The sequence below is a fragment of the Oncorhynchus mykiss genome, chromosome 8, assembly GCF_013265735.2.
Source record: "Oncorhynchus mykiss isolate Arlee chromosome 8, USDA_OmykA_1.1, whole genome shotgun sequence".
NCBI lineage: Eukaryota > Metazoa > Chordata > Actinopteri > Salmoniformes > Salmonidae > Oncorhynchus > Oncorhynchus mykiss.
Genome location: NC_048572.1, coordinates 8310315 through 8338263, shown reverse-complemented (window position 1 = coordinate 8338263; position 27949 = coordinate 8310315). Strand labels below are relative to the sequence as shown.

Sequence of the window (27949 nt, the reverse complement as noted above, 5' to 3'; positions counted from 1 at the left end):
AGAGCGAAAGAGCGAGAGAGAGCGAGAGAGAGCGAGAGAGAGCGAGAGAGAGCGAGAGAGCGAGAGAGAGCGAGAGAGAGCGAGAGAGAGCGAGAGCGAGCGAGAGAGAGAGCGAGAGAACGAGAGAGAGCGAAAGAGAGCGAGAGAGAGCGAGAGAGAGCGAAAGAGCGAGAGAGAGCGAGAGAGAGCGAACAAAAATTACATTTTTGTTCCCCCCCAGTTTTATCATTGGAATGTGATACAAGACGAGGCAACAGTGTGCTTTAGGACCATGTGGACACCTCAGAGAGGTTGGAGAGGCTGTTTGGATTATTTATCCAATCAGATAAAAGAAAATCTATGTCCCTCCCACTTCTAAAACCAAAGTTGCACCCCCTGACTATATGTCTATCTTAAGTTTGAGTTGTGTTGTTCTCACCAGACTGTTAGGGTTGATCTTCCTAGTTTCCACCTTCTTGTCTGCTGTAATCTTCTTCACCGACAGCTGAGCCTCTTTCAGTCTGGGAGAAAGAGGGAAGGATGGGGGAAAAGAGCAGGTTCACATCAGTTTCATAGTGAGAGTGCTGACCTAGGATTAGCCCCCCCCCCCCCCCCCCCCCCCCTATCCATGTAATCCTAGGCACTGTTATCAGAATTGATCCTAAATCAGAACTCTGAGACACTTGATACGTACGCCCCCCCCCCCCCCCCAGGAGACAAGTTCACATCAGCCTCGGACCGGACCCAGTAACATACAGGAGATTCGACCGATGTTCTAGATAGAACAATGTTTTCCACTAGATCACAATCTTCAGACAGACAGACAGTCTCAGTCAGTCAGTCAGTCTGGTCCTGTGTAGCTCAGTTGGCAGAGCATGGCGGTTGCAACTCCAGGGTTGTGGATTTGATTCCCACCGAGGGACGGGTATGATAAGTCGCTCAGGGTTAGAGCGCCTGCTAAATTAATAAAACGTAGAACAGTGTTACTCAACTATCAGTCAGTCCGTGGAACGGAAGTGTCTTTGTTGGATGTAGCAGATGGGTGATGGCGGCCATCTTAGATAGCCATCTTCCTTATTTAGTCAATTCTCAAGGGGATATAGTTATATAAGCAAATAATACACGGTCAAATCCAAGTAATATATATTGTATACGTCAATTAGATGTTTTTATCCACTGAAGTGAATACATATGTTTTCAGTATGTGTAAGTGATCCCTGTGGGAATTAAATTACTCCAGTCTTGGAGCTACAGTAGTTCACTGTGTTTGTAGCCGTAACTGACCAGGGTTTTGAACCCGGGTCTTCTGCACGCCACAAGACTGAGCCTGGGGAGCTACCGCAAGTCATCAGTTCTCTGGCAAGGTTACATCACACAAGGGTGGTTCCAAATGACATCTTTTGCACGCACACACACACACCTCTCTTTGGAGATATTCTTGTTCTCTCTCCTCCACCTGGTCATGAAGTCGGTACAGAACTCAAACCACAGCATGAAGAAGTGACCTGTCGCCACCTCGGTCTCTCCTGTCTTGGGCTTCAGCCCTAAGAACGTCACCAGCTCGTGGAAGCTGAGGAACGGAGATAAGGGAAGAGGATGTTAGAACGTCAGGTCCAGTGAATCTCTTGTGTAATAATTGAACTTCTGGTCCAGTGAATCTCTCGTGTAATAATTTAATTACTGTCGACGCCCTGTGGAGCTCTTCAATTAAACGCATTTCGTCATACTACAAAGGTTATGTAGAAGTAGAACGAGAGAGGTGTGTTTTCAAACCTTTTTTGTGCAAACATCAACTGGGCATGCACGTCATCATGTTCTTTATGCGCTGCAAATGAAATATACACAATTGTATAACATTTAAATGAACTACATACACCGGCATGCAAAGACAAGCACTGAGAAGGTACTGTACTGTACAATGGTCTTGACAATTGCAAGTTAAATGGAAACTTTTTCTTCTTAAAAACACACATTTTACATGCAATTCTCCCACAAAGGGGCTGTTTTGCTGCCTTAATTGTAACTATAATGGTCTATGATTCTATTTCAATCCAAAGACTTAGAGCCATGCAGAACAGATCGATCTCTCACTCTCTCACTCTCTCACTCTCTCACTCTCTCACTCACTCACTCACTCACTCACTCTCTCACTCACTCACTCACTCACTCTCTCACTCACTCACTCACTCACTCACTCACTCACTCACTCACTCACTCACTCTCTCACTCACTCACTCACTCGCTCTCTCGCTCTCTCGCTCTCTCGCTCTCGCTCTCTCGCTCTCTCTCACTCGCTCTCTCACTCTCACTCTCTCGCTCTCTCACTCTCACTCTCTCGCTCTCTCTCTCTCTCTCTCGCTCTCTCGCTCTCTCTCTCACTCTCTCGCTCTCTCTCTCTCTCGCTCTCTCTCCTTCTCTGAACAGTTTCTCCCACTGAACGTTCTCCCTATCTGTCTCTCTCCAGAGTCCCAGTACACACTGCCTGATCCCTATCTGTGTGTCTAGCCTCTGAACTTCACCGTAAGCTGTCTATCTTCCCCTCAGACCCATATCAAGCCTCTAAAAAAAAACAGATAAGAAATTCGCCATGGCAACAGGATGTATGCTTCCTTATCTGAGAGCTAGAGACAATTGAATAATTATGATAGGAGCAACGTGAGGAGGGAGGGAGAAAGAGAGATAGAGAGCAAAAGAGAGAGGGAGCGATATATATATACACTACTACTACTAACTACTACTAACTACTGTTGTTGTGTCACTATACTACAAACTATTGTTGTTATGTCACTATACTACTACTAACTACTACTACTACTAACTACTACTAACTACTGTTGTTGTGTCACTAACCTACTAACTATTGTTGTTATGTCACCATACTACTACTAACTACTACTACTACTAACTACTACTAACTACTGTTGTTGTGTGACCATACTACTAACAACTGTTGTTGTGTCACTATACTACTAACTACTGTTGTTATGTCACTATACTACTACTAACTACTACTACTACTAACTACTACTAACTACTGTTGTTATGTCACTAACCTACTAACTACTACTACTGACTACTAACTACTACTAACTACTGTTGTTGTGTCACTATACTACTAACTGCTGTTGTTATGTCACTATACTACTAACTACTGTTGTTGTGTGACCATACTACTAACTACTGTTGTTGTGTCACTATACTACTAACTACTGTTGTTGTGTCACAATACTATTACGAACTACTACTAACTGCTGTTGTTGTGACACTAAACGACTAACTACTGTTGTTGTGTCACTATACTACTACTAACTACTACTACTACTACTACTACTAACTACTGTTGTTGTGTTACTATACTACTAACTGCTGTTGTTATGTCACTATACTACTAACTAATGTTGTTGTGTCACTATACTACTAACTACTGTTGTTATGACACTATACTACTAACTACTGTTGGTATGTCACTATACTACTAACTACTGTTGTTATGTCACTATACTACTAACTACTGTTGTTGTGTCACAATACTACTACTAACTACTACTAACTGCTGTTGTTGTGACACTATACTACTAACTACTGTTGTTGTGTCACTATACTACTAACTACTGTTGTTATGTCACCATACTACTACTAACTACTACTACTACTACTACTACTAACTACTGTTGTTGTGTCACTATACTACTAACTACTGTTGGTATGTCACTACACTACTAACTACTGTTGGTATGTCACTATACTACTAACTACTGTTGTTATGTCACCATACTACTACTAACTACTACTACTACTACTAACTACTGTTGTTGTGTCACTATACTACTAACTACTGTTGTTGTGTCACTACACTACTAACTGCTGTTGTTGTGACACTATACTACTAACTACTGTTGTTGTGTCACAATACTATTACGAACTACTACTAACTGCTGTTGTTGTGACACTATACTACTAACTACTGTTGTTGTGTCACTATACTACTAACTACTGTTGGTATGTCACTACACTACTAACTACTGTTGTTGTGTCACTATACTACTAACTACAGTTGGTATGTCACTATACTACTACTAACTACTGTTGTTGTGACACTATACTACTAACTACTGTTGTTGTGTCACTATACTACTAACTACTGTTGTTGTGTCACTATACTACTACTAACTACTGTTGGTATGTCACTATACTACTACTAACTACTGTTGTTGTGTCACAATACTACTACGAACAACTACGAACTACTGTTGGTATGTCACTACACTACTAACTACTGTTGTTGTGTCACAATACTACTACAAACTACTACTAACTACTGTTGTTGTGTCACTATACTACTACTAACTACTACTAACTACTACTAACTACTGTTGTTATGTCACTATAGTACTAACTACTGTTGTTGTGTCACAATACTACTATGAACTACTACTAACTACTGTTGTTGTGTCACTATACTACTACTAACTACTACTACTACGAACTACTACTAACTACTGTTGTTATGTCACTATACTACTACTAACTACTACTAACTACTACTAACTACTGTTGTTGTGTGACCATACTACTAACAACTGTTGTTGTGTCACTATACTACTAACTACTGTTGTTATGTCACTATACTACTACTAACTACTACTACTACTAACTACTACTAACTACTGTTGTTGTGTGACCATACTACTAACAACTGTTGTTGTGTCACTATACTACTAACTACTGTTGTTATGTCACTATACTACTACTAACTACTACTACTACTAACTACTACTAACTACTGTTGTTGTGTCACTAACCTACTAACTACTGTTGTTGTGTCACTATACTACTAACTGCTGTTGTTATGTCACTATACTACTAACTACTGTTGTTGTGTCACTATACTACTAACTACTGTTGTTATGTCACTATACTACTAACTACTGTTGTTGTATCACAATACTATCACGAACTACTACTAACTGCTGTTGTTGTGTCACTATACTACTAACTACTGTTGTTATGTCACCATACTGCTACTAACTACTACTACTACTACTACTACTAACTACTGTTGTTGTGTCACTATACTACTAACTACTGTTGGTATGTCACTACATAAGTAACTACTGTTGGTATGTCACTATACTACTAACTACTGTTGTTATGTCACCATACTACTACTACTACTACTACTACTTCTAACTACTGTTGTTGTGTCACTATACTACTAACTACTGTTGGTATGTCACTACACTACTAACTACTGTTGTTGTGTCACTATACTACTAACTACTGTTGGTATGCCACTATACTACTACTAACTACTGTTGTTGTGACACTATACTACTAACTACTGTTGGTATGTCACTACACTACTAACTACTGTTGGTATGTCACTATACTACTAACTACTGTTGTTATGTCACTATACTACTAACTACTGTTGTTGTGTCACAATACTACTACTAACTACTACTAACTGCTGTTGTTGTGACACTATACTACTAACTACTGTTGTTGTGTCACTATACTACTAACTACTGTTGTTATGTCACCATACTACTACTAACTACTACTACTACTACTACTACTAACTACTGTTGTTGTGTCACTATACTACTAACTACTGTTGGTATGTCACTACACTACTAACTACTGTTGGTATGTCACTATACTACTAACTACTGTTGTTATGTCACCATACTACTACTAACTACTACTACTACTACTAACTACTGTTGTTGTGTCACTATACTACTAACTACTGTTGTTGTGTCACTACACTACTAACTGCTGTTGTTGTGACACTATACTACTAACTACTGTTGTTGTGTCACAATACTATTACGAACTACTACTAACTGCTGTTGTTGTGACACTATACTACTAACTACTGTTGTTGTGTCACTATACTACTAACTACTGTTGGTATGTCACTACACTACTAACTACTGTTGTTGTGTCACTATACTACTAACTACAGTTGGTATGTCACTATACTACTACTAACTACTGTTGTTGTGACACTATACTACTAACTACTGTTGTTGTGTCACTATACTACTAACTACTGTTGTTGTGTCACTATACTACTACTAACTACTGTTGGTATGTCACTATACTACTACTAACTACTGTTGTTGTGTCACAATACTACTACGAACAACTACGAACTACTGTTGGTATGTCACTACACTACTAACTACTGTTGTTGTGTCACAATACTACTGCGAACTACTACTAACTACTGTTGTTGTGTCACTATACTACTACTAACTACTACTAACTACTACTAACTACTGTTGTTATGTCACTATAGTACTAACTACTGTTGTTGTGTCACAATACTACTATGAACTACTACTAACTACTGTTGTTGTGTCACTATACTACTACTAACTACTACTACTACGAACTACTACTAACTACTGTTGTTATGTCACTATACTACTACTAACTACTACTAACTACTACTAACTACTGATGTTGTGTGACCATACTACTAACAACTGTTGTTGTGTCACTATACTACTACTAACTACTACTACTACTAACTACTACTAACTACTGTTGTTGTGTGACCATACTACTAACAACTGTTGTTGTGTCACTATACTACTAACTACTGTTGTTATGTCACTATACTACTACTAACTACTACTACTACTAACTACTACTAACTACTGTTGTTGTGTCACTAACCTACTAACTACTGTTGTTGTGTCACTATACTACTAACTGCTGTTGTTATGTCACTATACTACTAACTACTGTTGTTGTGTCACTATACTACTAACTACTGTTGTTATGTCACTATACTACTAACTACTGTTGTTGTATCACAATACTATCACGAACTACTACTAACTGCTGTTGTTGTGTCACTATACTACTAACTACTGTTGTTATGTCACCATACTACTACTAACTACTACTACTACTACTACTACTACTAACTACTGTTGTTGTGTCACTATACTACTAACTACTGTTGGTATGTCACTACATAAGTAACTACTGTTGGTATGTCACTATACTACTAACTACTGTTGTTATGTCACCATACTACTACTAACTACTACTACTACTACTACTTCTAACTACTGTTGTTGTGTTACTATACTACTAACTACTGTTGGTATGTCACTACACTACTAACTACTGTTGTTGTGTCACTATACTACTAACTACTGTTGGTATGCCACTATACTACTACTAACTACTGTTGTTGTGACACTATACTACTAACTACTGTTGTTGTGTCACTATACTACTAACTACTGTTGTTATGTCACCATACTACTACTAACTACTACTACTACTACTAACTACTGTTGTTGTGTCACTATACTACTAACTACTGTTGTTGTGTCACTACACTACTAACTGCTGTTGTTGTGACACTATACTACTAACTGTTGTTGTTGTTTCACAATACTATTACGAACTACTACTAACTGCTGTTGTTGTGACACTATACTACTAACTACTGTTGGTATGTAACTACACTACTAACTACTGTTGTTGTGTCACTATACTACTAACTACTGTTGGTATGCCACTATACTACTACTAACTACTGTTGTTGTGACACTATACTACTAACTACTGTTGTTGTGTCACTATACTACTAACTACTACTAACTACTGTTGTTGTATCACTATACTACTAACTACTGTTGTTGTGTCACTATACTACTAACTACTGTTGTTGTGTCACTATACTACTAACTACTGTTGTTGTGTCACTATACTACTAACTACTGTTGGTATGTCACTATACTACTACTAACTACTGTTGTTGTGTCACAATACTATTACGAACAACTACTAACTACTGTTGTTGTGTCGCTATACTACTAACTACTGTTGTTGTGTCACTATACTACTAACTACTGTTGTTGTGTCACTATACTACTAACTACTGTTGTTGTGTCACTATACTACTAACTACTGTTGTTGTGTCACTATACTACTACTAGCTACTGTTGTTGTGTCACAATACTACTACGAACAACTACGAACTACTGTTGGTATGTCACTACACTACTAACTACTGTTGTTGTGTCACAATACTACTACTAACTACTGTTGTTGTGTCACTATACTACTACTAATTACTACTAACTACTACTAACTACTGTTGTTATGTCACTATAGTACTAACTACTGTTGTTGTGTCACAATACTACTACGAACTACTACTAACTACTGTTGTTGTGTCACTATACTACTACTAACTACTACTAACTACTACTAACTACTGTTGTTGTGTAACTATACTACTACTAACTACTACTAACTACTACTAACTACTGTTGTTGTGTAACTATACTACTAACTACTGTTGCTGTGTCCCTATACTACTAACTACTGTTGTTGTGTCACTATACTACTAACTACTACTAACTACTGTTGTTATGTCACTATACTACTACTAACCACTACTAACTACTGTTGTTGTGTCACAATACTACTACGAACTACTACTAACTACTGTTGTTGTGTCACTATACTACTACTAACTACTACTACTACGAACTACTACTAACTACTGTTGTTATGTCACTATACTACTACTAACTACTACTAACTACTACTAACTACTGTTGTTGTGTAACTATACTACTAACTACTGTTGCTGTGTCCCTATACTACTAACTACTGTTGTTGTGTCACTATACTACTAACTACTACTAACTACTGTTGTTACGTCACTATACTACTACTAACTACTACTAACTACTGTTGTTGTGTCACAATACTACTACGAACTACTACTAACTACTGTTGTTGTGTCACAATACTACTACTAACTACTACTAACTACTGTTGTTGTGTCACTATACTACTGCTAACTACTACGAACTACTACTAACTACTGTTGTTATGTTACTATACTACTACTAACTACTACTAACTACTACTAACTACTGTTGTTATGTCACTATACTACTACTAACTACTACTAACTACTACTAACTACTGTTGTTGTGTCACTATACTACTAACTACTGTTGCTGTGTCCCTATACTACTAACTACTGTTGTTGTGTGACTATACTACTAACTACTGTTGTTATGTCACTATACTACTGCTAACTACTACTACTACGAACTACTACTAACTACTGTTGTTATGTCACTATACTACTACTAACTACTGTTGTTATGTCACTATACTACTGCTAACTACTACTACTACGAACTACTACTAACTACTGTTGTTATGTCACTATACTACTACTAACTACTACTAACTTCTGTTGTTGTGTCACTATACTACTGCTAACTACTACTAACTACTACTAAATACTGTTGTTGTGTCACTATACTACTAACTACTGTTGTTGTGTCACTACACTACTAACTACTGTTGTTATGTCACTATACTACTAACTACTACTACTACTACTACTACTAACTACTGTTGTTGTGTCACTATACTACTAACTACTGTTGTTATGTCACTATACTACTAACTACTACTACTACTACTACTACTAACTACTGTTGTTGTGTCACTATACTACTAACTACTGTTGTTATGTCACTATACTACTAACTACTGTTGTTGTGTCACTATACTACTAACTACTGTTGTTATGACACTATACTACTAACTACTGTTGTTGTGTCACTATACTACTAACTACTACTACTACTACTACTACTACTACTAACTACTGTTGTTGTGTCACTGTACTACTAACTACTGTTGTTGTGTCACTATACTACTAACTACTGTTGTTAAAACACTATACTACTAACTACTGTTGTTGTGACACTATACTACTAACTACTGTTGTTGTGTCACTATACTACTACTAACTACTGTTGGTATGTCACTATACTACTACTAACTACTGTTGTTGTGTCACAATACTACTACGAACAACTACTAACTACTGTTGTTATGACACTATACTACTAACTACTACTAACTATTGTTGCTGTGTCACTATACTACTAACTACTGGGGACTACTGTTGTCCTCATTATTGCCCAGTGCTATAGGCTACTCACCAATCAGAACGAACGCCTCCATCTTGTCCTTAAACGGCTGGAGGTGCTCGTCTGGAGAGCTGGAACACACCTTCTGAACACCTTTCTCACACACTGGAAAAACAGGAAAACATATACTGTTAGACTTCTCTCATACACTTTTTCCAAATCAACACACAGAGACAGACGGACAGACAGAGCTTCAGTCAGCTCCACCTGTACCAGAGGGGAAGGTTATCGTTAAGGTTTCTCTTTTTGATAACAACTGTTTAGATGCACCGATGAACATACAGCTGGCGGCAGCCGATATCTCTCTCTCTCTCTCTCTCTCTCTCTGTGGCTCCTAGACCTGTCCCTGTTCTGTTTGTTCCCTCTGGCTCACTGTTTGTCCAATCAGGGCATCACAGGAGAGCAAGAGGAGCCAGTCTCCAGGCCCAGTCATAATACAGCCTGCTGGGAGTCACAGTAACACACCCCCTCCCTCCTGTCCCCCCATGCCACGCTCCATCATCACCACCCAGATAAAATTACAAAGAATACTGTTTTCATTGAGGATTTGTGTAAACTGTGGAGGCGGGTGTCTTCATTGTGGCGAGTCTTTCTTTCCTTTGTTTGTTTTTCTGTCTTTTGTGCTGGAGAGGAGTTTGTTCTTGTCAGACTTGAAGAGGGTAATTCCGTCTCAGGTAAACAGAGAACACATGCCTACTTGACATTAAAAGTGTTCTGTAACTGTAGTGAAGCAACTGTTTGACACAGCAAAACCAACGTAGCCTCTTCACACAGCCAACGTGGCAACGTGAGACTAAATCAAACCCACTTTTTGAGTTGTGTTTTTGGGTGATTTGTTTCAGGTTACAATTCTTCTGTGATAGGGCAGTCCCTCTTAGAGCTCTTGACCTGTGTGACCAATCAGTGCTGCCACAAAGATGTGATTTACTTCCTGACAATGGAACAGCTTCTATTCTACAACCTAGGGATTTGACATGCTCGGTAAAGGTTGTTATGACACTTAATGGAAACTCCTTCGGGAAAATATAACAACTACATTCAAAATGTATTTTGCATGGGCACACACCCACGCGCACACACACACACACACACACACACACAAAGTGAGTCATTCGTTTTCTACGGCGGTTCATATTTCCCAGCATAATGCTCTGGGATAAACGCCACCACCAAAACCACTGTCCAACAACAATACAAGAAGGTGGAGAAGAGAGTCACACACACACACACACACACACACACACACACACACACACACACACACACACACACACCACACACACACACACACACACACACACACACACACACACACACACACACACACACACACACACACAAACCAAAGCAAAACAAAAGCACGGTTCAATCCAGGCATGAGGGAGGTTGAAACAGCGGGACAAAAGGATCCTGAGATAGATGGAGAGATGTCACGGTGGTTGAGCGCCTCAGTGATAAGACCTAGTCATGTTGAGAGGTAGAGAAAGGAATCTGTGACACACATCTGGGGGCCACAGGGGAGGCCGGGTGATACGGAGAAGCAGGGTAGAGTAGCGTATCTCTGCAGAGCCCCAAACAGAAGATAAGGGGTGTGTGTAGGGTGTTCCGTGTGTGCGTGCGTGTGTGTGTGTGCTTGCATGTGTGTGTGTGTGTGTGTGTGTGTGTGTAGGGCAGTGTGATTGGGTTGATAAGGAGTACCCCCCTCAGATTACATACGGACAGAGCAGCGATGTGAAGCTGTTCAACTGGCAACATACAGTACAATCACACAAAGACATGCAGGAGCAGGAGGAGGAGGATGAGGAAGGAGGAGGAGCAAGAGGAGGAGCAGGGAGAGGAGGTGGAGGATCAGGAGGAGGAAGAGGAGCAGGATGAGGAGCAGGAGAATTAGGAGGATGCGGAGCAGGATGAGAATTAGGAGGATGAGTAGCAGAAGGAGCAGGAGGAGGATGAGCAGGAACAGGAGGAGGATGAGGAGCCGGGGAGGAGGAGGAGGCACAACACAGAGACAGATCTGATGGGCAGGATAAGAGCTGTATCTGAAAGGCGCCAGGACAGTATCACAGAGACTCCAAGAGTGACTCCAAGAAGTCTCCACACGACACACATGCAGACGTGCACGTGTGTTCACACACGCATGCACATAAACAGTAACCTGAGAAATGTCCAAGCACACACACAATGGCAGAGAGAGTGAGCCATACATTGTCCTCAGGGCGACCATAGTTGGGGCTGGTTGGCTGGCATATGGGCACACTTAAAGACATTCCAGGATGACTGAGGTGGAATAAAAGAGAGGAGGAGGAGAGGAACGCTTTTGTTCTGAAGCTGAGTGGACTGTGGAGGAGAGTGACTATTTTGTTCTGAAGCTGAGTAGACTGTGGAGGAGAGAAACTCATTTGTTCTGAAGCTGAGTAGACTGTGGAGGAGAGGAACTCTTTTGTTCTGAAGCTGAGTGGACTGTGGAGGAGAGGAACGCTTTTGTTCTGAAGCTGAGTGGACTGTGGAGGAGAGAAACTCTTTTGTTCTGAAGCTGAGTGGACTGTGGAGGAGAGGAACTCTTTTGTTCTGAAGCTGAGTAGACTGTGGAGGAGAGGAACTCTTGTTCTGAAGCTGAGTAGACTGTGGAGGAGAGGAACTATTTTGTTCTGAAGCTGAGTGGACTGTGGAGGAGAGGAACGCTTTTGTTCTGAAGCTGAGTAGACTGTGGAGGAGAGGTACTCTTTTATTCTGAAGCTGAGTAGACTGTGGAGGAGAGGAACTCTTTTGTTCTGAAGCTGAGTGGACTGTGGAGGAGAGGAACGCTTTTGTTCTGAAGCTGAGTAGACTGTGGAGGAGAGGACCTCCTTTGTTCTGAAGCTGAGTGGACTGTGGAGAAGAGGATCTCTTTTGTTCTGAAGCTGAGTGGACTGTGGAGGAGAGGAACTATTTTGTTCTGAAGCGGAGTGGACTGTGAGTTGGTCAAAGATGGTACTAGCATTAAAATTGTTATTTTTTTAAATGTCTGCTGTGGCCAGTAATGGCTGACGGGAAACCATCCTATTGCTGTCTGAATGAGGCCTGATGAGAACAGAACACTGCCAGACTGACTGGGTCTGAGGTTGCGGCCTGGTGAGAACAGAACACTGCCAGACTGACTGGGTCTGAGGTTGCGGCCTGGTGAGAACAGAACACTGCCAGACTGACTGGGTCTGAGGTTGCGGCCTGGTGAGAACAGAACACTGCCAGACTGACTGGGCCTGAGGTTGCGGCTGTGAGGAATCTGAAGCAGCACTAACTACAGAGATAGAGTTACAGAGGCTGAAGGAGGCTCTCAAACACTAACACATAACACACTAACCTCAGAGTAACACCGTTACATTCACAGAAATACAAAAAACATGCTGTCACACTTTTCAGTTATTCAAGTGGGTATTGTGATGCCTAAAAGACCTCTCACCATTGGTGGTGAACGAGGGGAGTTTCTCTCTTAATAGTGAGTTAAATGCCTGGAAAAGGGCATTATCATCCAATCAATAATGACTCATGTATTGTGATTCCACCACCTGTCAGGTCCCGTCTCAGCTGCCTCAGCTCCTTGGTGATGTCTTCAAACTTGACCTGGGCTGACAGGAACACATCCTGAGGCTCGGGGAGAGGGAAGACACTTCTCTCTGTCCCAGCGTTCTGGAGGGAAACAACAACAACATCAGAGTGACAACATCAACAACAATATCCAGTGATGACAACAACAACAACATCACCAACAACAACAGCAATAACAATGTTGATCAACATTCTAGAATGGAAGCAAAAAAGCTAAACCAGAATGACCAGAAATCTACCAAACCACCATAGATCAACCAAACCATCATAGACCAACCAAACCACCATAGACCAACCCAAACCACCATAGATCAACCAAACCACCATAGATCAACCAAACCACCATAGACCAATAAAGTGACATTACCTCATCCAGATTGCGGAGATAGTATGATACCACGTAGTCGACCAGACTGATTCGATTGTCCTGAAATGAGCAAAGACACGACACATCAAAACGACATCAAGCAGAATGTTAAAAAACACAATGCACATAATCAAAAGAAAGATCACTGCAAACCAACTCCACATTTGTCTGTCTTCTGCCTCAGGAAGACTAGTGGTTAGAGCAGGAAGCCTAGTGGTTAGAGCAGGTAGCCTAGTGGTTAGAGCAGGTAGCCTAGTGGTTAGAGACAGGTAGCCTAGTGGTTAGAGCAGGTAGCCTAGTGGTTAGAGCAGGTAGCCTAGTGGTTAGAGCAGGTAGCCTAGTGGTTAGAGCAGGTAGCCTAGTGGTTAGAGCAGGAAGCCTAGTGGTTAGAGCAGGTAGCCTAGTGGTTAGAGCAGGTAGCCTAGTGGTTAGAGCAGGAAGCCTAGTGGTTAGAGCAGGTAGCCTAGTGGTTAGAGCAGGTATCCTAGTGGTTAGAGACAGGTAGCCTAGTGGTTAGAGCAGGTAGCCTAGTGGTTAGAGACAGGTAGCCTAGTGGTTAGAGCAGGTAGCCTAGTGGTTAGAGCAGGTAGCCTAGTGGTTAGAGACAGGTAGCCTAGTGGTTAGAGCAGGTAGCCTAGTGGTTAGAGCAGGTAGCCTAGTGGTTAGAGACAGGTAGCCTAGTGGTTAGAGCAGGTAGCCTAGTGGTTAGAGACAGGTAGCCTAGTGGTTAGAGCAGGTAGCCTAGTGGTTAGAGCAGGTATCCTAGTGGTTAGAGACAGGTAGCCTAGTGGTTAGAGCAGGTAGCCTAGTGGTTAGAGCAGGTAGCCTTGTGGTTAGAGCAGGTAGCCTAGTGGTTAGAGCAGGTAGCCTAGTGGTTAGAGCAGGTAGCCTACTGGTTAGAGCAGGTAGCCTAGTGATTAGAGCAGGTAGCCTAGTGGTTAGAGCAGGTAGCCTAGTGGTTAGAGCAGGTAGCCTACTGGTTAGAGCAGGTAGCCTAGTGATTAGAGCAGGTAGCCTAGTGTTTAGAGCAGGTTGCCTAGTGGTTAGGTAGCCTAGTGGTTAGGTAGCCTAGTGGTTAGTGCAGGTAGCCTAGTGGTTAGAGCAGGTAGCCTAGTGGTTAGAGTAGGTAGCCTAGTGGTTAGAGCAGGTAGCCTAGTGGTTAGAGCAGGTAGCCTAATGGTTAGAGTAGGTAGCCTATTGGTTAGAGCAGGTAGGCTAGTGGTTAGAATTGGTAGCCTAGTGGATAGAGTAGGAAGCCAAGTGGTTAGAGCAGGTAGCCTAGTGGTTAGGTAGCCTAGTGGTTAGAGCAGGTAGGCTAGTGGTTAGAGTATGTAGCCTAGTGGTTAGAGCAGGTAGCCTAGTGGTTAGGCAGCCTAGTGGTTAGAGAAGGTATCCTAGTGGTTAGAGCAGGTAGCCTAGTGGTTAGAGCAGGTAGCCTAGTGGTTAGAGCAGGTAGCCTAGTGGTTAGAGCAGGTAGCCTAGTGGTTAGAGCAGGTAGCCTAGTGGTTAGAGCAGGAAGCCTAGTGGTTAGAGCAGGTAGCCTAGTAGTTAGTGGTGGTTAGAGCAGGTAGCCTACTGGTTCGAGCAGGTAGCCTGGTGGTAAGAGCGTTGGGCCAGTAACTGAAAGGTTGCTAGATCGAATCAATGAGCTGACAAAGGAAAATATGTGTCGTTCTGCCCCTGAACAAGACAGTTGACTGACTGTTCCTAGGCTGTCATTGTAAATAAGAATTTGTTCTTAACTGACTTGCCTAGTTAAATTAAGGTAAAAGAAAAAATGATGCTATTGGATGGTACTGGAGAGGAACAGCATTTAGCTGTGAATGTGTACAAGACAAACTAATAATTAAACCTTGGTATGTGTGTATACAATGTACACTAATCTGATTGTACACTATTCTGTGATTATGATTGTCAGTCCAACACTTTAGCCATTTCACCAAGGGGTTTGAACCTTTTTACATGAGGTTGTTAGGAATTATACTAAAGTCACTACAATACTGTAGAGTTGAGACTTCATTACCCTGCTCTTGACGTCTTTCAGTTTGGGCAGGATCTCCAGCCCGAAACCGTCAGCCTGTCCTCTGGTCCTGTTGCCCCCGTTCATGTGGTTCCCCAGAGCTAGAACCAGACCCATTACTTCCCTCACACTGGAGGTCTCCAACAGATCCTACATTCAGAGATACCAACCTCCTGTTAACTTAGAGACGTTTGACTGCACTTCAGAACACTACAGATTATTTTGAACAATGTGGTGTACAGTACACACGCTTCCTGTGGTTACTCTGTTACCGAGCCACCGAAATAGACCATGGAAATGAGGCCTGACACATAGGCTTGAATGTGTGTTTAAATGAGCACAGCAAGCTCCTCAATTCACCTGGTAGGGAATCGGGAATCTCTTATTATCTTGGAACTACCTTGCAGACGCGAGAGACGATGTCAACCTTCCGCTGTACGGAGGCGATGGCGTCTTTGAAGACAGACTGGAAGATGATACATGAAGCTCTGCCTGGGAAGTCTGGTATCTGAGATAACTCATAGAGGAACCTAGAGACAACACGGGGAGACAGGAAGAAGACATGATGGAAGTTACATTAGAGTTTAGGGCTGGCAGAATTACCGTGTAACCGACGGTTACGGATGAAGACCGTCTTGAAAATAACATAACCATCATAACCGCTAAGCTTCCCCCTAAAGTAAATTGAATTACATTTGCCAAAATTATAGAGCTTAAATGCCCTATACAGAAATAAATACAATCATTCAAAATAGGCTGGACCATTAGCTTCTTTAATAAAATAAAGCTGTTTATTGTGTTAAATCACTTAGTCTGAAGGATCGGCAATTTGGGCCGCGAACGGCAAATGCCAAATAGATGATTGTTGAGTTGCGACTGTCACTGAAAAGTAGAGAAGCCCAGCCAGGCAGATCGCAATATTTTAAAATACAATCGCGGGAAAACATAGTTTGGAAAGAAAATGGCTCCTGTTGTAAAGAGATGACAATGAAAAGACTTCAATCTGTAGTTGAAGGCTACCCAGAGTAGTCTACCCAGAGTACCCAGAGTAGGCTACCCAGAGTACCCAGAGTAGTCTACCCAGAGTACCCAGAGTAGTCTACCCAGAGTAGTCTACCCAGAGTACCCAGAGTAGGCTACCCAGAGTACCCAGAGTAGTCTACCCAGAGTACCCAGAGTAGTCTACCCAGAGTAGTCTACCCAGAGTACCCAGAGTAGTCTACCCAGAGTACCCAGAGTAGGCTACCCAGAGTAGTCTACCCAGAGTAGTCTACCCAGAGTAGTCTACCCAGAGTAGGCTACCCAGAGTACCCAGAGTAGGCTACCCAGAGTACCCAGAGTAGGCTACCCAGAGTACCCAGAGTAGTCTACCCAGAGTAGTCTACCCAGAGTACCCAGAGTAGTCTACCCAGAGTACCCAGAGTAGTCTACCCAGAGTAGTCTACCCAGAGTAGTCTACCCAGAGTAGGCTACCCAGAGTACCCAGAGTAGTCTACCCAGAGTAGTCTACCCAGAGTACCCAGAGTAGTCTACCCAGAGTACCCAGAGTAGTCTACCCAGAGTACCCAGAGTAGTCTACCCAGAGTAGTCTACCCAGAGTAGGCTACCCAGAGTAGTCTACCCAGAGTAGTCTACCCAGAGTACCCAGAGTAGTCTACCCAGAGTAGGCTACCCAGAGTACCCAGAGTAGGCTACCCAGAGTAGTCTACCCAGAGTAGTCTACCCAGAGTAGTCTACCCAGAGTAGGCTACCCAGAGTACCCAGAGTAGGCTACCCAGAGTAGTCTACCCAGAGTAGGCTACCCAGAGTACCCAGAGTAGGCTACCCAGAGTAGTCTACCCAAAGTAGTCTACCCAGAGTAGTCTACCCAGAGTAGTCTACCCAGAGTACCCAGAGTAGGCTACACAGAGTAGTCTACCCAGAGTAGTCTACCCAGAGTAGGCTACCCAGAGTAGTCTACCCAGAGTAGTCTACCCAGAGTAGTCTACCCAGAGTAGGCTACCCAGAGTAGTCTACCCAGAGTAGTCTACCCAGAGTAGTCTACCCAGAGTAGGCTACCCTGTCAAATGATTCAGCTAATGTCTCCAGTCATATCAACTACAGTAGAATTGCATGAAATGTGTTTAGAAAAAGGGCACATTTTTCCCATGCAAAGAAAGGAGAAGAAACATATGTGATATAGCTTAGACCTACTCTACGTCACCAGGTGCTGCATTGAACAGTAAATTAGATATTTTATTAGCCTAATTTATGACTATCCAATCTGTTCATCACATTAGGAATAGTAAGCTACACTATATATACACAAAAGTATGTGGACACCCCTTCAAATTAGTGGATTCGGCTATTTCAGCCACACCCGTTGCTGACAGGTGAATAAAATCGAGCACACAAGAACTGTTCGTCTGGAGCTTCATGAAAAGGGTTTCACCATGCGAAATGCCAAGCGTCGACTGGAGTGGTGTAAAGCTCGCTGCCATTGGATTCTGGAGCAGTGGAAACGCGTTCTCTTGAGTGAGGACTCACGATTCACCATCTGGCAGTGTGATGGATGAATCTGGGTTTGGCGGATGCCAGGAGAATGCTACCTGCCGCAATGCAAAGTGCCAACTGTAAAGTTTGGTGGAGGAAGAATAATGGTCTAGGGCTGTTTTTCATAGTTCGGGCTAGGCCCCTTAGTTCCAGTGAAGGGAAATCGCTACAGCATACAATAACATTCTAGATGATTCTGTGCTTCCAACTTTGTGGCAACATTTTAGGAAGGCCCTTTACTGTTTCAGTATGGCAATGCTCCTGTGCACAAAGCGATGTCCATGCAGAAATCTTTTGTCGAGATCGGTGTGGAAGAACTTGACTGGCCTGCACAGAGCCCTGACCTCAACCCCATAGAACGCCTATGGGATGAATTGGAACATCGACTGCGAGCCAGGCCTAATCGCCTAACATCAGTGCCCGACCTCACAAATGCTCTTGTGGCTGAATGAAGCAAGTCCAATGTTCCAACATCTAGTGGAAAGCCTTCACTGATAAGTGGAGGCTGTTATAGCAGCAAAGAAGGGGACCAACTCCATATTAATACCCATAATTTTCGAATGAGATGTTTGACGATTAGGTGTCCACATACTTTTGATCATGTGGTATATCTTACATACAGTAAGTCTGCAAATGCAAGGATGCATAGAATGCTTTATTATAAAGGGGATTTTTTTGTTGGTGAACCGTTGTGCCGTCTATGCTGCCTGGTACTGTGTGGCAATTATTTACATGGTAAAATAAAATGTTCATTCAAATGATGCCAACTGATGTGGCTCATGAAATGAGTGAAATGCATAAATGTATATTTTGGAATGTCAGTTGAGTTTAACCAACAAATCACAGCACATATTGATTGGTACACTTCCTAATTTTACTTCCTACTTTTACTTCCTACTTTTCCGTTTTGTTCCAATGCGTACACTTACAATCAAATCAAATGTTATTTGTCACATGCTTCTTAAACAACAGGTGTAGACTAACAGTGAAATGCTTCTTAAACAACAGGTGTAGACTAACAGTGAAATGCTTCTTAAACAACAGGTGTAGACTAACAGTGAAATGCTTCTTAAACAACAGGTGTAGACTAACAGTGAAATGCTTCTTAAACAACAGGTGTAGACTAACAGTGAAATGCTTCTTAAACAACAGGTGTAGACTAACAGTGAAATGCTTCTTAAACAACAGGTGTAGACTAACAGTGAAATGCTTCTTAAACAACAGGTGTAGACTAACAGTGAAATGCTTTGTAAACAACAGGTGTAGACTAACAGTGAAATGCTTCTTAAAAAACAGGTATAGACTAACAGTGAAATGCTTCTTAAACAACAGGTGTAGACTAACAGTGAAATGCTTCTTAAACAACAGGTGTAGACTAACAGTGAAATGCTTCTTAAACAACAGGTGTAGACTAACAGTGAAATGCTTCTTAATCAACAGGTGTAGACTAACAGTGAAATGCTTCTTAAACAACAGGTGTAGACTAACAGTGAAATGCTTCTTAAACAACAGGTGTAGACTAACAGTGAAATGCTTCTTAAACAACAGGTGTAGACTAACAGTGAAATGCTTCTTAAACAACAGGTGTAGACTAACAGTGAAATGCTTCTTAAACAACAGGTGTAGACTAACAGTGAAATGCTTCTTAAACAACAGGTGTAGACTAACAGTGAAATGCTTCTTAAACAACAGGTGTAGACTAACAGTGAAATGCTTCTTAAACAACAGGTGTAGACTAACAGTGAAATGCTTCTTAAACAACAGGTGTAGACTAACAGTGAAATGCTTCTTAAACAACAGGTGTAGACTAACAGTGAAATGCTTCTTAAACAACAGGTGTAGACTAACAGTGAAATGCTTCTTAATCAACAGGTGTAGACTAACAGTGAAATGCTTGTTAAACAACAGGTGTAGACTAACAGTGAAATGCTTCTTAAACAACAGGTGTAGACTAACAGTGAAATGCTTCTTAAACAACAGGTGTAGACTAACAGTGAAATGCTTCTTAAACAACAGGTGTAGACTAACAGTGAAATGCTTCTTAAACAACAGGTGTAGACTAACAGTGAAATGCTTCTTAAACAACAGGTGTAGACTAACAGTGAAATGCTTTGTAAACAACAGGTGTAGACTAACAGTGAAATGCTTCTTAATCAACAGGTATAGACTAACAGTGAAATGCTTCTTAATCAACAGGTGTAGACTAACAGTGAAATGCTTCTTAATCAACAGGTGTAGACTAACAGTGAAACGCTTACTTACAGGCCCTTCCCACCAATGCAGAGGAATAAATACACAATGAGAAATGAAAACTTGTCTATTATAGACACGGGGTACCAGTACCGAGTCGATGTGCAGGGGTACGAGGTAATTGAGGTAGATCCAGTATGTACATATAGGTAGGGATAAAGCTACTAGGCAACAGGATAGATAATAAACAGTAGCAGCAGGATATGGGATGAGTCAAAATAATTAGTGCAAATAGGGTCAATGCAGATAGTCTGGGTAACTATTAACTAACTATGTCTTATGGCTTGGGGGTAGAAGCTGTTCAGGACCCTGTTGGTTCCAGACTTGGTGCATCGGTACCACTTGCTGTGCGGTAGCAGAGAAAACAGTCTATGACTTGGGTGGCTGGAGTCTTTGACAATTTTTAGGACCTTCCTCTGACATCACCTGGCATAGAGATCCTGGATGGTAGGACGCTTTTGACCCCAGCTATGCCGTACACACTACCCTCTGCAGCGCCTTGTAGTCGGATGCCAATCAGTTGCCATACCAAGTGGTGAGTCAAGATACTCTCAATGGTGCAGCTGTATACCTTTTTAAGGATCTGAAGGTCCATGCCAAATGTTTAAGCCTCCTGAGTGGGAAGAGGCATTGTCATGCCCTCTTCACCACTGTGTTGGTGTGTGTAGACCATTACAATTCCTTAGTGATGTGGACACTTGCTTTGACGTGCCTTGAGGTGGAGATGGTGCCTTGACGTGGAGATGGTGCCTTGAGGTGGACATGGTGCTTTGAGGTGGAGATGGTGCCTTGACGTGGAGATGGTGCTTTGAGGTGGAGATGGTGCCTTGACGTGGAGATGGTGCTTTGACGTGGAGATGGTGCCTTGAGGTGGAGATGGTGCTTTGAGTTGGAGATGGTGCTTTGAGGTGGAGATGGTGCCTTGAGGTGGAGATGGTGCCTTGAGGTGGAGATGGTGCCTTGAGGTGGAGATGGTGCTTTGAGGTGGAGATGGTGCTTTGAGGTGGAGATAGTGCCTTGACGTGGAGATGGTGCCTTGACGTGGAGATGGTGCCTTGAGGTGGAGATGGTGCATTGATGTGGAGATGGTGCCTTGAGGTGGAGATGGTGCCTTGACATGGAGATGGTGTCTTGACATGGAGATGGTGCCTTGAGGTGGAGAGGGTTCCTTGAGGTGGAGATGGTGCCTTGAGTTGGAGATGGTGCCTTGAGGTGGAGATGGTGCCTTGACATGGAGATGGTGTCTTGAGGTGGAGATGGTGCCTTGACATGGAGATGGTGTCTTGACATGGAGATGGTGCCTTGACATGGAGATGGTGCTTTGAGGTGGAGATGGTGTCTTGACGTGGAGATGGTGCCTTGAGGTGGAGATCGTGCTTTGAGGTGGAGATGGTGTCTTGAGGTGGAGATGGTTGCTTGAGGTGGAGATGGTGCCTTGACATGGAGATGGTGTCTTGACGTGGAGATGGTGTTGTGAGGTGGAGATGGTGCTTTGAGGTGGAGATGGTGTCTTGACGTGGAGACGGTGCTTTGAGGTGGAGATGGTGTCTTGACGTGGAGATGGTGTCTTGAGGTGGAGCTACTCACAAGGTTTTCCCCAGCTATCACCCTCCACAGAAAGTTAAAAAGGTGACGAGAAGGGAAAGGAGAACACTCACTGTTCAGGTTTGTCCAGCAACTTGATCAGTTCCTCCTCTGAAGTGTGGTAGTGTCTCGTTATCTGCTCCAGCTCATCGGGCTGGGCTCTCTGGTAGGGCATCAAACAACACTTAACAAACTGAAGAGAGCTCAAAAGGCAAAAAAAAGGACAAGACAAGAAAGGAGTGGTACTCACGTTTTCATATAAGGCCTGGATGGTTTCCATGTCCACGATGGAGTTGTCCACCGTCAGCACAGCTACAGGAGTAAACAGGTTCATTGAGTCACGAGCGAAGGTAGTGCATGGATGGATACACAGTATACAGTGAATTGCATCTCTACCGGCCTGTGGGGTCACATAAGGTTATTTCTACGACTGGCCGGAGGCTGTAGGTGTAATTGTAAGATTTTTTTCACACAAAAAACTGAAGCCAACTCTCCTACACGATTCCCAAAGGTGTACTTTCACAGAGCTGAAATCCAACAGGACTGGGTCAGATTAAACATTTCAACCGAACATGGATGTTTCCCTGTTCTTAAAGTTGCTGCTGAAACTGATATATCCATGATATCCCAGTGGACAAGGTCTGTCTCCACATGATCAATGTTGGGCTGATGAGAGGTGTGTGAGGGCCAGATGCGCGCGCTCGCGCGCACACACACACACACACACACACACACACACACACACACACACACACACACACACACACACACACACACACACACACACACACACACACACACACACACACACACACACACACACACACACCAAATCTAAAACTCTCCACTTCTGGGAAACTAATTGCTCCCTGCCACAGAAACCAAAGAGACCCACAGTGTAGATTCCTTCCCCTTAAGGTACTGTCTTTCCCAGTTCAAATGGTAACTCTCAGAATCTGTTCCAAATGGTACACTATTCCCTATATAGTGCACTGCCTGGCCAGGGTCAAAAGCAGTGCACTTCAGTGCATTTGGGAAGTATTCAGACCTCTTGACTTTTTCCACATTTTGTTACGTTACAGCCGTATTCTAAAATGGATTAAATAGATTTTTTTCCTCTCATCTATCTACACACAATACCCCATAATGACATCATAATAACCCATAATGACATCATAATAACCCATAATGACATCATAATAACCCATAATGAAAAAGCAAAAACAACTTTTTGCAAATGTATTCAAAATAAAAAAACTGAAATATCACATTTACATAAGTATTCAGACCCTGTACTCAGTACTTTGTTGAAGCACTTTTGTCAGCGATTACAGCCTCGAGTCTTCTTGGGTTTGACGCTACAAGCTTGGCACACCTGAATTTGGGGGGTTTCTCCCATTTTTCTCTGCAGATTCCCTGAAGCTCTGTCTGGATTGGGAGCGTCGCTGCACTATTATTTTCAGGTCTCTCCAGAGATGTTCGATCGTGTTCAAGTCTGGACTGGCTGGCCACTCAAGGACGTTCAGGGACTTGTCCCGAAGCCACTCTTGTATTGTCTTGGCTGTGTGATTATGGTCATTGTTCTGTTGGAAGGTGAACCTTTGTCCCAGTCTGAGGTCCAGAGCGCTCTGGAGCAGGTTTCATCAAGGATCTCTCTGTACTTTTCTCCGTTCATCTTTCCCTCGATCCTGACTAGTCTCCCAGTCCCTGCCACTGAAAAACGTCCCCACAGCATGATGCTGCCACCGCCATGCTTCACCGTAGGGATGGTGCCAGGTTTCCTCCAGACGTCAAGCTTGGCATTCAGGCCAAAGACTGCAATCTTGGTTTCATCAGACCAGAGGATCTTGTTTCTCATGATCTGAGTCCTTTAGGTGCCTTTTTGGCAAACTCCAAGCAGCCTGTCATGTGTCTTTTCCTGAGTAGTGGCTTCCATCTGGCCATTCTACCATAAAGTCCTGATTGGTGGAGTGCTGCAGAGATGGTTGATCTTCTGGAAGATTCTCCCATCGCCAAAGAGGAACTCTGGAGCTCTGTCAGAGTGACCATTGGGTTCTTTATCATCTCCCTGACCAAGGCCCTTCTCCCCCGATTGCTCAGTTTGGCCGGGTGGCCAGGTCTAGGAAGAGTCTTGGTGGTTCCAAACTTCTTCCATTTTAGAAAGATGGAGGCCATTGTGTTCTTGGGGACCTTCAATGCTGCAGACATTTTTGGTACCCTTCCCGAAATTCCTGTCTCGGATCTCTACGGACAATTCCTCCGACCTCATGGCTTGGTTTATGCTCTGACAAGCACAGTCAACTGTGGGACATTACATAGACAGGTGTGTGCTTTTCCAAATCCTGTCCAATCAATTGAATTCACAACAATTAAGTTATAGAAACAGCTCAAGTATGATCAATGGAAACAGGATGCACCTGAGCTCAATTTCGAGTCTTTAACAAATGTCTGAATACTTACGTAAATATGATATTTCTGTTTAAAAAAATATTAAAAACTGTTCGCTTTGTCATTATGGGGTATTGTCTGTATATTGATGTGGAAAACCATTTATTTAATTCATTTTAGACCAAAGCTGTAATGTAACAAAATGTGGACAATGTCAAGGGGTCTGAAAACTTTCCGAATGCACTGTTTATCCTGATGCTCCACTTGGTCTGACTAGATCAGATATGACTGTATTACAGTACAGCTGAATGGAGATTTGGTGGTGGTTGGAGTTAGGCCCTGTCTAACTCTCTGTTTGTCTGTCTGTCTGTCTGTCTGTCTGTCTGTCTGTCTGTCTGTCTGTCTGTCTGTTTGAAGTCAGATACAGGGTAGAGGGGTCCAGAGTCAGACTTTAAGTTGTGGTTCAGATGACTCACTTGGTTGGAACATAGACTAGTGCTTGAGTGTGGGTTTGAGTCCTACACGGACCACACATATTGAATATTCTGTATGTGTAAACTGTTACTTGTGTCATCTTAGATTAAGTTGTGGGTTCGCATCCTACATGTGCCACATAGACATGTAGCTACTATTTATGTAATAGTTTTGGATAAAGGCCTCTATTGAATCTCTGAATTACGTTTTTAAAAAAGAGGGTAGAGAGAGTATGCACCATTCTTCTCAGATATGATTTTAGGTACACAGTACATGCCAGGGTTTTCAAACCTCACCTCAGGGACGCCAGACATGTCACAATGTTGCTGTAACCCTGAAAAGCTCACCTGATTCACCTAATCAAGGGCTTGATAATGCCACTCACCTTGCTGTATGTCATTCATCTCCAGGTGCAGACTAGAGATGAGTATGCCTACAGCCTGGGAACGCTTCCCATCCAGCAGCTTGATGACCTGACCAGGGAGAAGAAGACAACACTGTCACCATGACAGCAGTAGAGCTCAACTGACCATCATATTAGGTAAGAGGAAGGGAGGTGGACTAATGGAAGACTAATGGAGGGGTTGATCATTAATGGAGACCAGAGCCTCTCTCTCTTTCTCTCTCTCCACCCCCTCTCTTTCTCTCTCTCCACCCCCTCTCTTTCTCTCTCACTCCCTGATGGAGACCAGAGCCTCTCTCTCTCCTCTCCCTCCACCTCCTCTCTTTCTCTCTCACTCCCTGATGGAGACCTGAGCCTCTCTCTCTCTCTCCCTCTCTCTCTCTCTCTCTCTCTCTCTCTCCTCTCTCTCTCTCTCCTCTCCCTTTCTATCTTTCTCTAGTCTCCCCCTCCCTCTCTCTCCACCCCTTGCTTGCTCTAGTCTCCCCCCTCCTCTTCACTCTCTACCCATCGTTCTCTTGTTTTCCCCCCTTTCTCTCTCTTTCTATCTCTGATGTAGAATTTTCACTAGTGCTTTTGTATAAGCACATTGAAGATCACAACATGGTGTACAGGACCTATAAAGTGGAACACTGTATGACAATGACAATGAAAAGACTTCATCATGGCTGACTATAGATAGATGACCATGGTGACTTATTCATGGCTGACTATAGATAGATGACCATGGAGACTTATTCATGGCTGACTGTAGATAGATGACCATGGAGACTTATTCATGGCTGACTGTAGATAGATGACCATGGAGACTTCATCATGGCTGACTATAGATAGATGACCATAGAGACTTCATAAACTCATTTTTAAACAAGCATTTTCTGATCAGGTTTCTGGAACAAAAGTTATAAAATTACTTCACATCAAGAACTATCATGTTAATTTCGAGGATCAAATGCACATTCACGTTTTGGTATCCAGAAATAAAACATGAATACTTTATATTTTGGACTAGAACCATAGCTTCAGCTAGCCTGGGAATCCAAACTGAATTCATAGTTAATTTAATGAAGACATTAAACAATAGTGAAACTGAATTCCATGTGGATTTCCAGGCTACATTTCAGCAACTGTAAATCCAGACATCAGTCCCCTCTAGAGGTCAACAGACACATTGTCACTCCATATTGTGCTACATAGGGAAAGCAGAAACCTGGTGAGCTGCACAACTGAATTCACTCACCTGAAATGTGTCTTTCACATTTAACCCAATCCCCCTGAATCAGAGAGGAGCCTCACAGTACCTTCTTGGCCTTGGCTTTCTTCTCATAGGCCTCTGACAGAGGTTTTTTCTTGGTCTGCAAGGTGGTCTTGGAGAACAGATCTTCAAACTCTGTGGTGTTGATGATGTCTGGTTCCACAAGAGAGTTCCACAGTGTGTCCTTACTGAGAAAGAGAGGTAGAAAGAGAGAGGTAGAGAGAGAGAGGTAGAGAGACAGTGGTAGAGAGATGTGGAGAGAGCGATAGAGAGAGAGTGATAGAGAGAAAGAAAGAGAGGGAGAGAGAAAGAGGGAGAGAGGGAGAGAGAAAGAGAGAGAGAGGGAAAGAGAGAGAGAGAGCGAGAGAGAAAGAGAGGGAGTGAGTGATAAAAAGAGAGGAATATACCAGGTCTGAGGTCATCTGCCTTTGGCCAAAAGAGCAGGTACCCAGACTTCATCAAAGAAATTGGAAATACAGACATTGTCATCCTACAAGAAACATGGTATAAAGGAGACAGACCCACTGGTTACCCTCTAGGTTACAGAGAGCTGGTAGTCCCATCCACCAAACTACCAGGTGGGTGGTATAGAGGAGATGGACCCACTGGTTGACCTCTAGGTTACAGAGATCTGGTAGTCCCATCCTCCAAACTACCAGGTGTGAAACGGGGAAGAGACTCAGGGGGTATGCTAATTTGGTATAGAGCAGACCTAACCCACTCTATTAAATTAATCACAACAGGAACATTTTTACATCTGGCTAGAAATGAAGATGGAAATTATCTCAACAGGGAAAAATGTCCTCATGTGTGATACCTATATCCCCCACTAGCATCCCCATACTTTAACGATGACAGCTTCTCCATCCTAGAATGGGAGATTAACAATTTCCAGCCCCAGAGCCATGTACTAGTCTGTGGCGACCTACTGTAAATGCCAGAACTGGACAAGAATCTGACTTTGAGGGGACTCCTACGGTAGGTACACCTATAGCTCATCTCTTGGCAGTAGACTACTTTATAAACTGATCTCAACCCAGAGTCTTTTAGAGCGTCAGCCAGTCCACTGACACCCCTATCAGATCACAGAAAAATCACACTCTACTTGAATAGA

At 42.7% G+C, this 27949-nt stretch overlaps 1 protein-coding gene across 1 annotated transcript in view; it reads right to left on the bottom strand.

The window, feature by feature from the left end:
* LOC110529313 (formin) overlaps positions 1-27949 on the bottom strand; it is a 57246-nt gene that overhangs the window by 2862 nt on the left and 26435 nt on the right. The window contains exons 5-16 of the mRNA XM_036984665.1: positions 26882-27023; positions 25566-25653; positions 22569-22630; positions 22393-22481; positions 16353-16482; positions 15956-16102; positions 13933-13992; positions 13526-13646; positions 9993-10085; positions 1753-1804; positions 1400-1549; positions 419-500 (exon numbers count right to left, since the gene is read on the bottom strand). Coding sequence (XP_036840560.1) covers positions 419-500; positions 1400-1549; positions 1753-1804; positions 9993-10085; positions 13526-13646; positions 13933-13992; positions 15956-16102; positions 16353-16482; positions 22393-22481; positions 22569-22630; positions 25566-25653; positions 26882-27023 — 1216 coding nt within the window. The remainder of the gene's footprint in view (positions 1-418; positions 501-1399; positions 1550-1752; positions 1805-9992; positions 10086-13525; positions 13647-13932; positions 13993-15955; positions 16103-16352; positions 16483-22392; positions 22482-22568; positions 22631-25565; positions 25654-26881; positions 27024-27949) is intronic.